Source organism: Tamandua tetradactyla, chromosome 1, assembly GCF_023851605.1.
Source record: "Tamandua tetradactyla isolate mTamTet1 chromosome 1, mTamTet1.pri, whole genome shotgun sequence".
Lineage (NCBI taxonomy): Eukaryota > Metazoa > Chordata > Mammalia > Pilosa > Myrmecophagidae > Tamandua > Tamandua tetradactyla.
Genome location: NC_135327.1, coordinates 162,495,806 through 162,513,491, shown reverse-complemented (window position 1 = coordinate 162,513,491; position 17,686 = coordinate 162,495,806). Strand labels below are relative to the sequence as shown.

General features: G+C 33.3%; 1 protein-coding gene across 4 annotated transcripts in view; it reads right to left on the bottom strand.

The window, feature by feature from the left end:
* PTPRZ1 (protein tyrosine phosphatase receptor type Z1) overlaps positions 1-17,686 on the bottom strand; it is a 220,614-nt gene that overhangs the window by 140,819 nt on the left and 62,109 nt on the right. For all 4 annotated transcript variants that reach the window (XM_077118719.1, XM_077118786.1, XM_077118848.1 and 1 more), the window contains exon 2: positions 11,199-11,264. In XM_077118719.1, coding sequence (XP_076974834.1) covers positions 11,199-11,264 — 66 coding nt within the window. The remainder of the gene's footprint in view (positions 1-11,198; positions 11,265-17,686) is intronic.

Genomic DNA, 17,686 nt, shown 5'->3' with positions numbered 1-17,686 from the left:
ATTATACCATATATAATGGCTTTGGAATCAGCATGTTTTATACTCTCCCCTGTTGTTCTCTTTTAGTTTATTAACTAAAAGTTTGATGTCAAAAATCCTGTAAATATCAAGTCAATAAGTAAAAATGTAAATCACTGTAATCAAATATGATGTAAATCTTGTTATAAAAAGTTTTGGATAGGTTAAGGACACCAAATCAATTAGAATTAACTCACAGGGTCTCAAGAAGCTTGTTTCATTGCATTTCTAGTTTTTTGTCCAAAGGCAGAAAGAATATTATGGAGGTTGGAGCGTAGCAGAGTTCTCCCCCACCTACAGGTCTTACACAGCTGCTCTCTTTGCCTGAAATGATCTTTCACCCACAATGGCTTATTCCTTACATATGCTTCATCTCAATATAAAGTCCCTTTCTCTGAGAAGCCTTCCCTAAACCTTTAAGCTATTTTTAACCCTAGACCCTCTGCTACCATAATTTATGATTGTGGCATTTATCCTATTTTGTTATTTTTGTCTGTATACTTGTGATTGCTTCCATTCATCACTGCATCACCAGAGGTAGCACAGTGTCTGGCTCATGCTGAGTAAATATTAGTTCATTAAATGAATGATCTTAAAGCTTTATGTTTTCCTTTGTGGATGAATATAAGATAACTTTTAGGTAGGAGGCAACCCATGGAAGTGATAAGAAGTCAATTTCTTCACATTCTAGCAGAGATTAATAGAACCTAAAACTGTTCTCAAGGATTTATGACGGCATTATATGCATAAATGCAAGCTTCAAGAACAAAATTTTAGCATTATGGAAAAGAAAAACTGTATACTTATGAGGGAAAAGGCTTTTGGTGTATCTTATTTTCTAAAGATGCTCATGAAATATGAAATGATGGGAGTCATACATATAAAGACAAGATTAGACATTCATTAAGAGATAATCTATCTTGGCATATGTGAGGTTTATTATTTGCTTTGGTGCAGAGTGTGGAAAGGGCTAGAAAATGCAACCTTTTCTGCTTTCCACTCCATTTATGGTTACTTCTCATATACCACCACATGCTCTGAAGTCATTGACAATATTTAACTTTTGTACATCCTTATTTGTTGCAAGAAGGATTTGCAGTGGCTTCTTGTAATAATGCTACTGTTAGTCATAATTTCTCTGAGATGACATTAATTCTAAGACCCAATGAGACTGGAGAATATAGAGTAAGAACTACAAAATATTTTTGGGTGTCTACTATGTATGCAGGGATACAGGGGTGAAGATAGTAAATCTTTGCCCTTTGTTATGGGTTAAACTGTGTCCTCCCCACCAAAGGTATGTTGAAGTGCTAACACCCATATGTTAGAACTTACTTTCGAAATTAAGGTTGTTAGAGATAAAAATTAGTTATGTAAGGTCTTACTTTAGACAGAAGGTTGTTAGAGATGAAAATTAGTTATGTGAGGTCATAATTAAGTATGTGAAGATGGAGGCAGAGATGGAAGTGCTGCGGCTGCAAGCCAACCAACTGAAGCTAAAAAAGAAGCAAGGAAGGACTCTCCATTACAGGTCTCAGAAGGACTGGGGCCTCTTGCCTACATAAAACATACTACAAGTGTAATCAGGAAGTTGTTAAGTTTGTATTTGCAGCTAGCAGAAAAAATAGACAGCCATATTGAAACATAGATATATTTAATGGATAAATAATATATAGTCAGTCCTAAATATATCAATTTTACTTCAAAATCAGTTTTATGATTCTGTGTTTCATTCATTAATACATACTTCACTTGATGAAAAATCTTTCTGAAAAGAAGAAATAAACCACTTATTTTTCATCTTTTCCTCACTGAAAATCCTTGATTTTCCACATCTTACTGAGCCATACTATAGAAGAGTGACACGGATCAATTTAAAATAATTGTAGTGGTATTTGGCCTAAATGCTAAAAATATTTAAATGAATTTTGTATGATGGATAACACAAACTTAAACCTAACCTTTTAACCAAGAAATATTCTTAATATTGTTAACTATGTAATATTCCCTTTTTCTTTTGCTGAAATATGTTTTTCATGAACTAGAACACTCCAGATGAGAGGATACACAGAGAGAGAAATGTGCTCCTGGAAGAGGAAGGAAAAGAAAGGCTGAACACAGAGACCAGAAAAGCCAGGTTTTCTCAGCCTAAGTTGCCAGAAGACATGTCTGATCCATTCAAGAATCTACTAGATGTTGTCAATAGGGGTAGTTGTGAGGCTGGAATATAAAATACATGCAGTTTTTCCTAAGAAAGAAAAAGACCTACCATAATATTAAACTTTATCATATTGGGAAAAACTCATTAGTACATAGTTTACTATTTGATAAAATTAGCAAATATTTTGTAATTGTAATGCTAATGTTCAGCCACACCCTTTTTTCCCAATTCTACAATAAGTGATAGTTGCAGACAAATGAATTCTCATTTTGATCAATTAACTGTTCCCTATTCAGCCTCTATAATGAGACATACTCTAGATATCACATTTAGCACAGGAATACTTTGCTCAGAATATAAATCTTAGCTGAAATTTCAAATATATATATATGATGGGAAAACCCTGCTCATACTATGCATTCAGACAAATCACCTCCTTCCTAAATTCTCTTGTGAGATTTTTCAGGCATACACTGGCTTGCTTAATCATTTTGGACCCAAGTTAAGGCATTACCAAATAATAATCACTTGGGTTTATATCATACTTGATCGAAGAGCTTTCTTACAACAATATAAAGCATTTATTTGATCTGCACTCAAGTAGGGAATTATTAAGATCTTCCTCAGATAAGAAAACTGAAATGAAGCCTGGTCAATTTGTACCTTCAAATTTTACTTCAAAATCAGTTTTATGATTTTGACCAGAAAGCCGGGCATTAATAAGTGCTCTCTGGGTGGTGATTAGAAATTGGTGAACCCCTCTCACTGTGACTCAGCCCAGCAAAGTCCGCATGTTCTGAAAGGCGGGGGCACAATGCTGTGGTTCTTATCCAACCACTTTTCCTTTCTTAAATAAAACAAATCCAAGGAAGCTGAAAACAAATTTTTTCAACATGCATTCATTTTTTTTTCCCAATAGAAATAGTGCACAGTAATAAGTGATAGTGTCCTGCCTCTTACAGTCTCATCCCTTTCCACAGTCCCATGCCAACAGGTTGGTGGATTTTTTCACAGTCAATTTTTAAAGCATAAGTGAGATAATCCTATACACAGGGTTCTAAAACTTGCTTTTTGACTACTAAGTTAGAAATGTGAGATAGACAGTCTGTTTAACATAAGGAGAGGTGAATCAAAGAAGAAAATATACTTCATTAAAAGGATATCTCAGATTCTAGAAGTAAAGAGAGACCTGAATGAGCAGAAACCAGCCATTTTTCACATAGATTCAGATTTTCTTACTGAGTTAAGTTTGGCTCACTTTCTCCTAGATCAATAGAAGTTAAACACTAAACCTGACTAAACCTTATATTATGGTTCTGTTGTTTCCCATAAGTCTCTCTGTTCTGAAGCCCTCCTCATTCCTGGGTTTCCAGCCAAGAGTGTAATAGTGATGTGTGCGGCCAGAGTAGACTAGACACATCTTACTTGTATACATTGCAACCCTTTAACTAAAATGTTAAAATGAGTCTAGGGTTAAGAACACTTGAGATTTTATCAATTTTGAGTTGTTTTAAATATGATGAAATAGACATAATATAATATTTTAAAGTTCAAAAACATATTGTATTTCAATGGTGATTACTTCTGAGGACATGCAAACAAGATTCTGATGACCTTATATTGCTTGAGGTTATAATCAATGATGCAACAATTCAAATGGAAGGAAGATTTTATCACCTCATGTGATAATCCTGGGCTATTTCTTCATGACATTAATTTTAAAAGGCCAAACAACTTAGATTTTTTAAAGGAAATGAAGTTATGGAGCGAACTGGATTTTTAGTACTGATATTCTCAGATATGCAATTCACTTTTCCATCACGGACTGAAAACTTGTTTACCTTCCTATAACTTTTAAAATAGGACTGTTGAATATATTTACCAACCCAGTCATTTTACAGCATAATTATAGAATGCATCCTGAATAGAAAAGTTGTTTTTAGCCTATGTAAAAAAGCACAATTAAAAGAACAATCCTCTCCTCCTCTTCCACCCTCTAATTCTCTACCCACCTAGTAACCAGCAGGGATTTGTACTGCACTTTACATATTATAATTTTATAACCTTTTACAAAAGGTTACTTAACCTTAGCTCAAGTGATTCCAAATAAATAATGTTTAGCATATAATAATAATTTAAATGGCTTATGGTAGAGTAGTGAACTATTTTATAGACAGGCGTTATGATACATTAGTAACTTTTATTAATATGATTCTATATGTACAAACACTCAAGGGCAAGTCCTTCCTTCAGAAATTGCAGCTAATTTGATGAATTTAAATAACAACATAAAACAAGGAGGAACATAAATATAGAGCTCAGCAAGGTAAGCTATTATATGTAAAAGAAGGACTGAATATGGCCAAGACTAATTTACTTGAGCCATTTCTGAAAGAGTTATATTTAAGAATCTTAAAACTATTTTATCTTGCATTGTATATATACAGTAAGTAATTTTTCACTTTCTAGATGGGATGATAAGCATAGAAGTTTAAAATAATACCAACTTTATTAAAATTAAAAATAACAAGAGATAGTAAGCTTTATAAGTTAAAAGTATACATTTCTAATATTTGGCTTTGGTGTAATTTACTTTGGATAAAGGCTTTCATTTGTTTTCTTATTAATACTCTAGCAATTCAAACAAAATAATGAGGCCAAATTCACTTTGATCTAGGCAGTTTTAAAATATTCCTCACCTGAGACATTTTTTTAGTCTCTTCCTAAGATAAACAAATATTCTAGCAATAGATAATTTTCTAAACCGATTGCACCTATGTCAGTAGAGCAAGTCATTCATTAAAACTTTGAAGCTTCCACCCTCGCCCTGATCTTGGAACATTCTCTTTTGAGACCTGCCACCCTACCTACCATAGCAAATGCCCCTTTATAATGAGTCTAATCCTCTGACTCTCCTCTTAAGGAGCTAAAGCTAATAAGTAATGAGTAGAATGATGAAACCTGGTTTTAAAGCAAAGAACTGTGCGTTGCTTAGACATAGACCCATTCATGAAAGCCTGGCCACTCTATAAGCCGCAGGTTTATACTCAGCCATATAAAAGGAACTCTGTGGCTTTCTTCTAACAGAGTACACATATTGGTACTTGCTGTTGCTATTACATTTGCTGAAAACCATGGTAAACTGTTGCCCTCTCCTGATCTGTTGCGGCACACCCAGCTGCTCAGGGAAGTAAACACCACACCATCCACTCCCCCATCACTCAGTATAAACCGTCCTTGTTGGAGTGGTGGCAAGTATAACCTCCTCTCTCCTAGGCTAAAAGGTCCTCCATTTTCTGACTCCAGTTATAGGGAAAACAGAATGCATTAAAACCTACTTTTTATTTTACTCATAACTGCTAAGTATCTGAGATCTGTCTTTAAAACTTCATTGGGTAGAGGAAAATAACCTGTTTTAGTTTCAACCTGAAACTAGGAAGTTAATTATTATCAAATTCAAATCCAGGGCAGGCAACTGTGGCTTAGTGGCAGAGTTCTCAACTGCCATGCCGGAGACCTGGGTTCAGTTTCTGGTGCCTGCCCATGTAAAAAAATAAATAAATAAAATAAAATAAAAATTTTAATTAATTAATTACTTTTAAAAAATCAAATACAGCTGATTTGTTCTCTGGACATATGTCTATGTATTTAGTTTTCTACATCAGCTATATGTTATTATTTTTAAATTAACAATGTTTTATTTTGAAATAATTTCAAACATACATGACACGTGAATAAAAATAAAACTCATACAGAAAACTCCAACAAGCCCCCTACACAGATACCCAGGTCCACCAACTTTTGATGTCTTGCTGCTACTATTTCTCTATCATTCTATCTATCTAATCTTTCTATATCTATCACTTCTTTTTTAAGCATTTTATTGTAATAACATAACTTTAAGTTTCTCATCTTAGCCACTTTGAAGTGTGCAATTTGATGGTATTAATTACAATCACAACACTATGCTACTGTCACTAACATCCATTACCCCAATTTTTGATCACCTCAAATAGAAATTCTGTACGCATTAAGCAATAATTTCCTTTCTTTCACCTGTAATCTGCTATCTGTTTCTATGAATTTGCTTATTATAGGTGTTTCATATGAGCAGTATCATACAATATGTATTTTTGTGTATGGCTTATTTCACTCAATATCATGTCTTTGAAACTCACCCATGAGTATCACCCATCTAATAGTATGTATCAGAACTTCATCCCTTTTATGGCTCATTAATATTCTATTTTGTGTATATATTACATTTGGTTTACCAAAATGTCTATCTGTTGATAGCCACTTGGGCTGCTTCCACTATCTGGCTATTGCGAATAATGCTTCTGTGAACACGGGTAGCCAAATACCTTTGTCTGAGTCTCTGCCTTCAATTATTTTGGGTATATACCAAGAAGTGGAAATTCTGGGATATATGATAATTCTATGTTCATCTTTCTGAGGAACTGTAAAACTGATTCCTACAGTGGCTGCATCATTTTGCAATCCTACCAACAGTATATTTCTCTAATATTCTCACAAGCACTGGTTATTTTCTATTTGTTTTTAAAAAATAGTTACCCTAATGAGTGTGAAGTATCATCTCATTATGGTTATATTACTTTTTTAATTAGAGTAAAAAATGTCTAAAAAAGAATAGGGTGGTGAATTTTTTAAAAGATGGATTATGATATTGTTAGTAATTAAAAATAAAAATATAAATGTAAAAGACTAAAATGTGTAGATTTAATCCATATAAAAAGTCATTGGAGAAATGTTTATTTTTGAAGTAACATTTGTATATAAGTATAGAAATTCTCCTCATTAGCATATACATTTTGATGATTCCCAAACCACTACTAATAATATCTAAATATATCTTTCCAAAAGACATCCCATATTAATGTCCAGATGGTGATAACAGCAGATGTTTTCCAGAACAGAGAACTGCCTCTCACAGTGCTAACTCCTTGGTTAGTTGCACTTCAAACATTCACAATCTCTTCTAACTTATTTCTCATGATTATTAAGGGGAGAGTGCAAAAATTGGCTACAATTGTTACAAAACACTAAGATTTTTCTTTTTGGATGAAAAGAAAGACAAAAGGAGTTGTGGCTGCCAGTTATAAAATCTTAAAGAAGATGGTGTTTGAAAGACAAAAAGGAATTTATTACACAGTTAATAAACTTACAGAAATTGGTGGTACATATAAAAACATACATGAAATTGAAGATATTAAGTAAATCTCAAGAAAAAAGGATTCAAAATGAGTATTAATTTTTGAAAGTTCCCTCTAGAATGAGATAGCTAGTAGACAGCATTTTTCCTTTCAATCCCTTCTTTCACATCTTTCTTTCTCTCTGAAATTATGCTTCTGCGTAGTGTCCAGGTATTCAGAATTGCAAAGCCCAGTCTGAATTAGAGGGACATGCACCGGTGCTCCTTCCCAGGGACAACAACACTACAAATGATAGCAGTAGAGGGAGATGACTGAATCTTACCTTGTTGAACATTTCTCAGTATAAAGTCTCTGCTTGCAAAATCACTCAATTGAGATTAAGATTCAGGGCTCCAGAAATGTGATGATAGTCTTTTAAGAAATTACGACCTAAGAACTAAACTTCATTGATTAATGATGGAGATTGAAAGACTAAATATTATACAATAAGTAAATATTATGTAAAAGAACTTTCAGGTAGGATCTTTCTCTTCCACGCAGCAAGTTTCATCTTTCACTTTGGCAAGGTAATTTGAAATGCGTACCACTGCCTTATTGCAATGAATTGCTTGATAAAGGTAAACACAAGCCATCAAGTGTAAAACTGAAATGGGTCTACTTGATTTTGCATGGAAAGAATGCAAATGAATTTTAAAATACACAGCTGTAAACATATAATAAATAGAAGTACAGAGACAATCCCAGAGGGAAAGATACATATTATGTGAAAAATAAGTGTTAATACTTTTCTGCTTCTGAAACATTTGGGGGCTTTGAATAACGAAGTTATTGGTTTGTCTGAATTTAACGACTGAGCTCCTAATGGGTACACCACACTCTAGCCACATATGGAGTTAGTCATCAAATTCTATTAATTCCCCATTGTAATTTAAACCCACCTCTCCTTCATACTTATAGCCAATCCATTAGACATACTTTCTCATATCACATTGGAGTCACCACGCCAAGCTCCCACATAGTCTGCCTGCCTTTGCAGTCTTCCCTTTCAATCCATTTTGTATGTCACAATCAGACCATTAGCCCTTAATGAACATTTCTAACATCCATTCTACCAATATAGATGAAGTGCCCCTTCTTGGCATTCTAAAGATCCCATCCCTAAGAAACTTGTGGTCAAGCTCACAAGGGCAGTCTTTCCATTTACACAACCCTAAGTCCCACTGCATACGCCAGTAATTTTAAACTGCTCAATACGACTTTCACAATCATCTGTAATACTACTGTTCCATTCAATGATCTGATTTATATTTTCAATATACAGCTCCAATCCAACTAATCTCCTGCCTGGGCCAAATTACTAAGTTTTTTTTTTTTTTTTTTTTTTTTACTTTTTTATTGTATAGTATAACATATAAACACAGCAAATAAATAAAAAAGCAATAGTTTTCAAAGCGCTTATCAACAAGTAGTTACAGGACAGATCCAAGAGTTTGTCATGGCCTACCACACAACCCACTCAGATTTTTTTTCCTTCTAGCTGCTCCAGAATATAAGAGGCTAGAAGGCATAAATATTTTATCATCATTTTTCCTTATTTTTTAAGAAAAATAACATATATACAAAAAAGCAATAAATTTCAAAGCACAGCACCACCATTAGTTGTAGACCATATTTCAGAGTCTGGCATGGGTTACAATTACACAATTTTAGGTTTTTATTTCTAGATGCTCTAAAATATTGGAGACGAAAAGAGATATCAATTTAATGATTCAACATTCACATTCATTTGTTAAACTCTACCTTCACTGTATAACTCCACCATCACCTTTGATCTTTCATCCCTCTCTTTAGTGGGTTTTGGGCTACAGCCATTCTAAATTTTTGATATTGGAAGGGTCTATCACTAATATGGGGTAAGGAGTTGGAACTATCTGATTTTCTGGAGAAGCTGGGCTAGGTTTCAGGACTTATCTGGACCAGGGACCCATCTGGAGGTTGTAGGTTTCTGTAAAGTTACTCTAGTGCCTGGAACCCTTGTGAAATCTTACATTTTGCCCTAGGTGTTCTTTATTTAGAATTGGCTGGAATGGTCCTGATTGGGGGTTGGCAGGTTATGATAGGTAGCAGGGTTTAACTGAAGCTTGCGCAAGAGTAACCTGCAGAGTAGCCTTTCGACTCTATTTGAACCCCCTCTGCAACTGATACTTTATATTAGTTACACTTCTTTTTCCCCTTTTGGTCAGGATGGCATTGTTGATCCCATGGTGCTACGACCAGATTCATCTGTTGGGTATTTTGATTGTTTTCTAGGCTTTAGCTGAACTTATTTCATACAAGAGGGAATAGCAATGACTAATAAAAATGAAAATCTTGATTTTGGTAGCAAACAAAAGTATATTAAAACAGCAAGATATCACTTTTTTAACCTACAAAAGACTAGAAAAGTTTCAAAATAATACTATTCAATTCTGGCTAGTGTTCAGTGAGGCACTCACTTTAATGTACTATTTTTCAGTATAACACTTCTGGAAAGCAATTAGGCAGTGTGCATCAAGAACCTCAAAAACATTTCCTTCCACTCAATAACTGCTGATCAAAGATTCTCTAGCAAGGAAAGAATACAAATACAAATCAAGATTTATGTTTTTCTGTCTATCTAAATGGCATTGTTTAAAGTTGCTTAAATACCCTACAATAAGGGAATGGAAGCAGTTATGCAACAAAAGCAGTTATGCAACGGACTATTAAGCAACCATTAAGTGTCATGATCATGAGGAATCACTGAAATAAGCAAATGCTCAAAAGTTTGTTTTCAGAGATAAAATGGATACATAACCACGTATAAAACATACAATTTTAAGAGAACAAATACAGGCCACTTCTTTAGTGGATGTTCCTGGAGGGAGTTAAGAGTGATTTTTTATATTCTTCTTTGAGCGTGTATGTATTTTCTAAATTTCTACCAAAATTTACTTTGAAAGTAAATAATAAATTGTTAGAGACAGAGAGAGAATGTGTGCCTTGTGCAAAATCTGTCATGTTGCTGCCCCTGTTCTACAAAATATAATCCAAATTGACCAAGCCCATGTAAAAGCCCTTCAAATCTGACTCCTTCTCATTAATCCAACCTTATTTTTAATGAATACCCAACTCTTGACTCTATCACAGATGGTCACCAGGCTTGTCAAGATTCCTCCAGACTCCAATTCAGACTCTTCCGATCAGGCCTAAGGCTTCTCCTCTACCCTAGGGAATCTGATTGTAATTTCTGGTTGGAGCTATTTCAAGCCAGCTGCAGATATTCATGATATTCTAAAAAAAAAGTCTAGTAATATGACAGGATCTTTTTTAGAGTCTGACTTCAGTGAACTCAGCCATAGTAATTCAGAAGGAAGCTCTGTTCTCAAGCAAGCTTCTCATTAATATTGTTAAAATAAAAACAATGATTAGCATGATTATAATAATAGCAGCTAACATATATTTAGAGCTTTCTAAGAATAAGGCTCTGTGTCAAGGCTCTGTTTATACTTCCTTTATTCACTTAATGCTCAGAATAACCCTCCATTTCAAAGATAAGAAAACTGAGTCCCTGGTAGGTTACACATATTACCCAAGGAGATGCAGTCAATGTGGATTTGGGATTTTAATCCAGCTCTGCTGATACCAATATGGCCTACATAAGCAAATCCATGTAAAAATCCATTAGCAATTGCTTTGCCTTTGTTAAATTTTTATTAATTAATCCAATTGACTATAGCTAAGTTAAAATGTATTGAGCTATAAAATTTCATTTTATATATACGAATATGAAAACAAATAATATTTTTTAATCATTGAATGTTTACCTGCATAGGACCAGCCAATCTCTTCAACGAGTTTTCTCTGTTGTCTGTAGTATCCATAAGTCAAATCTATAACCAAGAAAAACTAATTAATCACTGCATAGAAATTATATATAAAAATATATTTAAAATTATAACTAAAAATTATATAAGACCCCCAATTTTTCATCCCCAAATGGTCATCCGCATCACCTTCCCCAAATCTCCCTTAAACCCCAACCACCACCATTATAAACTCCAACGCTCTTATTGTGGTAATTAGTGTAAATTGTAGAGGACACATTTGAAGAACTTGGAAGTTCAGCCAGGGACAAAGCAAATATTCTGCATAAAGCAGAAGCAACTTAGAAAGGTTTGTCCCAAAAGCCTGTCTACCTCCAAATTTTTCTTATAGTTTCCCAACTCTTAATACATGAAAATTATATGGATTTGACATACTTTTGGGTTTATGTTTTCAAGTTTTATCAGTAAATGCCTCCATGAGGTTATCATGCTTTCAAATTTGCTTCCCTTCTAATTCACAACAAAATTAACTGCATGAAGAAATGGGAATTTCAGTGTGTGGGTGTTGGCTGGCTGGGAGAGAGATTGAGTTGGGCACTGTAGGTGAATTCATATTCCATAGCCCTTTAAGCAACAGAGCTGTGTGAGTGGGAAACCTAGGGCATTATAAGACTAGTGGATGCCTCATAAGCCAGAGAGAGAAAGGCTCTAGATTTAGGATATGGGGCAAGGGATAAAGAAAGGAAGATGGGTGGAGACCAAAGTCTCATTCCAAAAAACTCAAAATTTTTCCTAGGGCCATACTGCACCCAAGAAATGGGGATGTTATGATTCATCCTCCTTCTTCCTGTGCATTGTTCCTTAATGCCAGACTAACATTAGTAATCCAGTTCAGATGCACTGTGGGTTCAATAAACTTTTGTAGTCTGGAATCTACCAGCACTGAGAAAACAGTAGTTTGAAAAAAATATTGTTTGGAATCTAACCAGCATTGAGAAAATAGTTCTACAGAAAAGGCTACAAATAGCTAGTTTATGAATGAACTTTGGATACATTACTGTTCATAAATTAGAGTCTGGAAATACAGCTTTCACTTGGATGCAAGGATTTATTTATAATATTATATACATTGATTTTTCTCATCAGTTGGAAAAATGAAACCATTTCTTCTTATTCTCTTTGCATAATTGTTTTCTCTTTGTTGACAATTATTAGTTTCAGAGTAACAAATTCCTTAAAGGACATTTCAGAAATTATTTTCCTTTCTTCTGTGTCTTATACTCAATGATTAGTATAACATGATATTAAATCACGGTTAAACGATTTTATAAAAACTACAAGTCAGGCCAACTGCAGAAAATGTACATTCAGAATCCATACATTATTCAAAGCCAAAACTTAATTTGGAAAAGTAATTGTTTTGAATTTTTCATTAACCATATATGCTGGTAAATATTCCATGGACCACATAGCACATTTTGACATGCATTTTTGGTTTTTTCAATAACATAATTATTGAGATACAATGCACACAGCACATAATTCATTCAAGTGTACAACTCAATGGTTTTTAATATTTATTTAAAAACTTGTGAAAACATTACCACAATCAACTCTAAAACATTCATCACTCCAAAGAAAACACTTGTACCTTTTACCTGCCACCTTCTCATCCCCCAATCCTAACCAGCCCTAAGCAATCAGTAATTTACTTTCTGTCTCTACAGATTTGCCTAATCTGGATATTTCATATAAATGGGATTATACAATATCTGGGCCTTTGTGAATTGCTCCTTTCACTAAGAATAACATTTTCAAGGTCACCCATGTTGCTACATTTATCAGTACTACTTTGCTTTTTATTACCAAATAATATACCACCATATGGATATACAACATTTTATCTAGTCATTCAAAAGTGGTAGGATATTTGGGGTGTAAACAATTTTAGGCTATTACAAATAATGCTGCTATGAATATTTGTACATACATTTGCTTTCTTATTTGAGGGGTGAACTAAGTTGTCATACAAAATGGTAGTCATTTAATCCTAAAAATTCTTGTGACAAGTGTTTCTTCATGATCCAGGATTATACACACGCAACATTAGAAAGAGTGTGAAGAAATCTAGACTTTAACAGCCTAGAAAAAATATATTTCTTAATTTAGAGATAAGGAAATTAATGCCAAAAAGATGTAAGTCATTTGTACAGGCAGGAAGTGACAAAAATGGAACCAATAATCCATGGCTTCCACCTTCTACTTCACTGCTCCTTCCACAACATCAAGGATTTTTAACAGTTCTGAAATGATTGCTTCTCTCTCTTCAGGTTACTGACCACTAACTCCCATAGCATGTATGTCTTTCAAGAGAAACACAATAAAACAAAACAATACAGTGGGATAAAGCTTTATCAGAAGAAATTATCTGGACAAATAAAGAGAATTAACTGTACACTTGATTTGACCTAGCTATCAACTGGAATTTTCCTCTGAAACTCTACACCACCAAGAAGGTATTTATTGTTACATTTAATAAATTTTTAATATAAATATTTAAAAATTGAAAATATTTATGTCATATAAATGGGTTTTGATGGTTTTAGAATATTACATACCATACAAATTCTATAATTAACATGTATTCGTTTGAAATGAATAAAACTGCAAGCTCTTGTTATAATGATTCAGTCTAAAGGATAACAGCAAAGCAGATTTTAGCTTTCCTAGTAGGGTTTTATCACTGCACAATGAGCATTTGTCCTTGGTTTTTAATTACTTTACATTAAGAAAGCTTTTCAATAAGATTCCCAGGTGTTGGTAGCTCTCTTCAGTTCCTTCACATATTGTCCTCTTAATTGTTACTTCAAACAATCCGTTACATATTCATATGCTAATTACATAGTTCCTGGGCGTGAGAGAGTACCCCACTTTTATAATTCTACTTAGAGACCTGATAGATGAGATGTGATAGCTCCAATGAACAAGAAAAAAAGAGGCTAGATTCCCCACATTTCTGTTGCATTATATACTTTGAAAACCAGTAAATCCTATATAAAATAGAATCTATCAAAGAACTTATACATTTTTAAATCAATTAAAGAGATGAAATGACTTTTTTTTTCTATTTCTATGCATTTGATTTAGTTTCTTTAGTTTTCTATTTAGTTTCTATTCCATTTAAAAGTATTTGCCAGATCCATTTCAGTCTGAGTGCTCTGTAGTGACAAAAACTAAGAAAGGCATTTCAGGAAGGAATGATAAACATATTATACAAGAAAATATATGGTAATGAAGCTTTTTTTACAGCTACTCTAAAATTTGCTTTAAAACTATTCCTGAAGTGGCTTTTTTTACTTGCTTAAAAGAAAACTAGAGAAATTTGGTTTATGTTATTTTAGGTAACTTTAAATGTTTCTGTTTCGACATATTCCATTTTGTAATTACCTTGAATAGTTACATACATAAATGTATGTATATGCATATATATACCTATATGTATATATAATCCTTTGTTTTTCTTTAAATTCAAATAATGGAAATTAAAATTTGTTTTCCTTCATAACCACCATATGGAAGAGATAGACAAATGCCAAACTTAGCATTTCTTTTTGCTCAAGTTTTCTAAACAAAAAGAAAAAAGTCTGTGTGCTCATTCACTATAAAATATAATTATAAATATTTTGAATTACAAAATGACTCTGGTTGCGCCTTTTACTAAAGGAAATCTTCATGCTGGTTGACAAATTATCACCTTTATCCTACTAAATAACCACCAGCAGTAGTTCATAACTGCAGAGTTTGAAGTCTAGGATTCTAAAACTAGATTTCTCAAAGTGGTCCTCAGAGATGATATTTCTTGCATATTTTACATCCTTTAATGACTCTGTAATGAACCTTGGGATGGAGAAAGGAGATCAGTTGGTGGGAGAAATCTGGAAAGGCAGAGAAGAAGGGACAGAATTAAGATATGGTTCTTTAAAGCCCTTGAATATGATTTTGATAAGTAGAGACTTGCGGAGAGGGATTGAAATGTTCAGGTAGAGGAAAGGGTGAGATCAACAAGAGGTAGAAAATTATAAAAGCAAAGGTTGGCCTCTCACATACAGTGTGCACAGGTCTCTAGAGACTTTTTCTTGGTGAGATTGGTGCACTGTGGCACAGGGGTCACACAAACCTTCACACATTTTATTCTCATTCTATCCTTTCCTCATATCTGTTTTTCTTCTAAAAATGGAAAGGAGGCAGTCTGCTGAGTTGACAGAAGGTGTTGCATAGACTTCATATATTTAAATATATTTTGAAGGGAAATATAAAAAAAAAGAATATGGAATAACAAATTATTTCTAGCAGAAGTGAAGGGAGTGGGAGGAAAGTAGATGGCTTGTGAAAACCTGGAGAAAAGGCCTGGAAAACCTGGGGACAGTTTAGATTCATCAGAGCAATAATCAGACACTAAATAATGTGGAAGCCAGACATGCATAAGACTAAAGAGGCAGGACCAAAAGAAAAAAAAATCAAGAGGCAGGACTAAAATACATTGATAATGACAACAGTCATAACCATCCATCACTGGAAACAAAATAACAGAAGCTCCCTCCTCTCTGAGAAGAAAAAAAAATCAGAAATATGAGCTCCTTTAAGAAGGGAATCAGTTTTTGATTAAAAACCACCCATTAATAAATCACCTATAGCAACAAAATCCTTTACTTCTTCAGACGTTCTGTAGCAAATGTCTTTCTCAGTTTGGTGAGAAAGTTGAGTTTATGATTCAAGTAGTCTAAGCCAAAATTTTGATCAGCTAACTAAGGCAAACTTTCTGAGTAAAATTAAAATTTCCCACGAGTTTGGTAAAGAGTCTATACTTTCATACATGGCAAGTTTTCTCTGTGGGATTTCCTGTCATTCAATGTAAAGGATTAGCTTACTCTCAAATTGTGTTACCACATAGCTTGCCTCTAACCATGTGGAATGTAAACTTGTATCCATTTTGTAGAGACATTTATGAAGCTATTTTTAGCTAATTATGGAAATGTTTAGGATATAGGAATAGTTCACACATTATATTTAGTGAAACCAAACTCCCTAAAAACATATGACTTTTAAAAAATTGTTTTTCCCCAAACTATCTGTTCTCCAATTTCAGCTACTTTCCAGTGTTAGAAGAGGTTCACTGGTTTTTCTCCCCCTCTGCAGTAGTTGTAAAATAAAAGTGCTTTCGACAGTCTCAAGACTTAAATCACAACTTGGTACCATAGAGAAGGGCACATGAATTCAAATTGTTAAAAAAAGTGTAATCTGGAAAGAAATGAGTTATGAGTTCAGGCGACTTCCTTATGTAAGGATAAGGTTAAAGAAATGAAAAAGTAGATGCCTGTGGCACTACACTAAAAAATAAATCAATTGGCAAAATTATCAAAGGAGATGGAAAGGTTGAACATAATGGAGCATGTAAAAGAACAATGGGAACCATTTCGTCCTTATGCTTATTTTGGTAATGAGATATCCAATTAAATACAGATGTCTCATAGGACTAGGGAAGAGTTCAGTGGTAGGCAATTAGTTTCTATTGTTTCTTAGACACTGAGGACTATGCATGACTTTCCAAAAGAGAATTTCTATGTTGGTAATTCATCTACAAAACCTATTCAAAACTTTTCAATGAAAGTTCATAATATTCACAGGCTTGTACTGGAAAGTAGCTAGTGATTTCTCCTATACTTAGATATATGTGTTTAATCTTATAAGATCATCTGTATTTCTAAAGCTGAATTATTTTGTTAAATATGCTGATAATTTTGTTTATTAAACCAGTCATAAATGTGTTTCAGATAAATTATAAAAACCCAGATAAGCTGAAATAATTTTAAATCACCTGTAATCCCATCTCCTACATGTAAACACTGTTTACAACTTAGCATATGTATATGTTTCCAGATGGTAAACTATGCAGATATATTAAATCTGTATTGTAGATTGAAATACACTATATATATTACTAGGTAACCTGACTTTTCTACAAAATAATCACTGATAATTTCTCAAGTTAATAAAAAGTTTTATAATATCATAGTGGTTTACTTAAAGTATTCTCTACATTTTGTATATTAAAACAGAACACTGATTAGATTTTAGAAAATGTGTTATTTCCTTAACCTAAATGACATGCATAATAATGTTTTCCACTTAGCTAGCCTTACTTGAGCTTTATGTGTATAATAAAATCTGTGGGAGATTAAATATCACTTTTTTTTCCTTATCAAGCTTCTTCTACAACACTAAAACTCAAAGGTGTCAAAAATTCATTGTTATTGTACAGTGTTAGAATAATTATAATCACTTATATATATATATATATATATATATATATATAAAACACCTAACTCTGAATTTGCTCCATCATAAGAGAAAAACAATTGTCTGTAAAATAGTGATAATGAGAGCAGAGACAGAAATAACTCATGTAAAAATAACTATTGGAAGAAGGA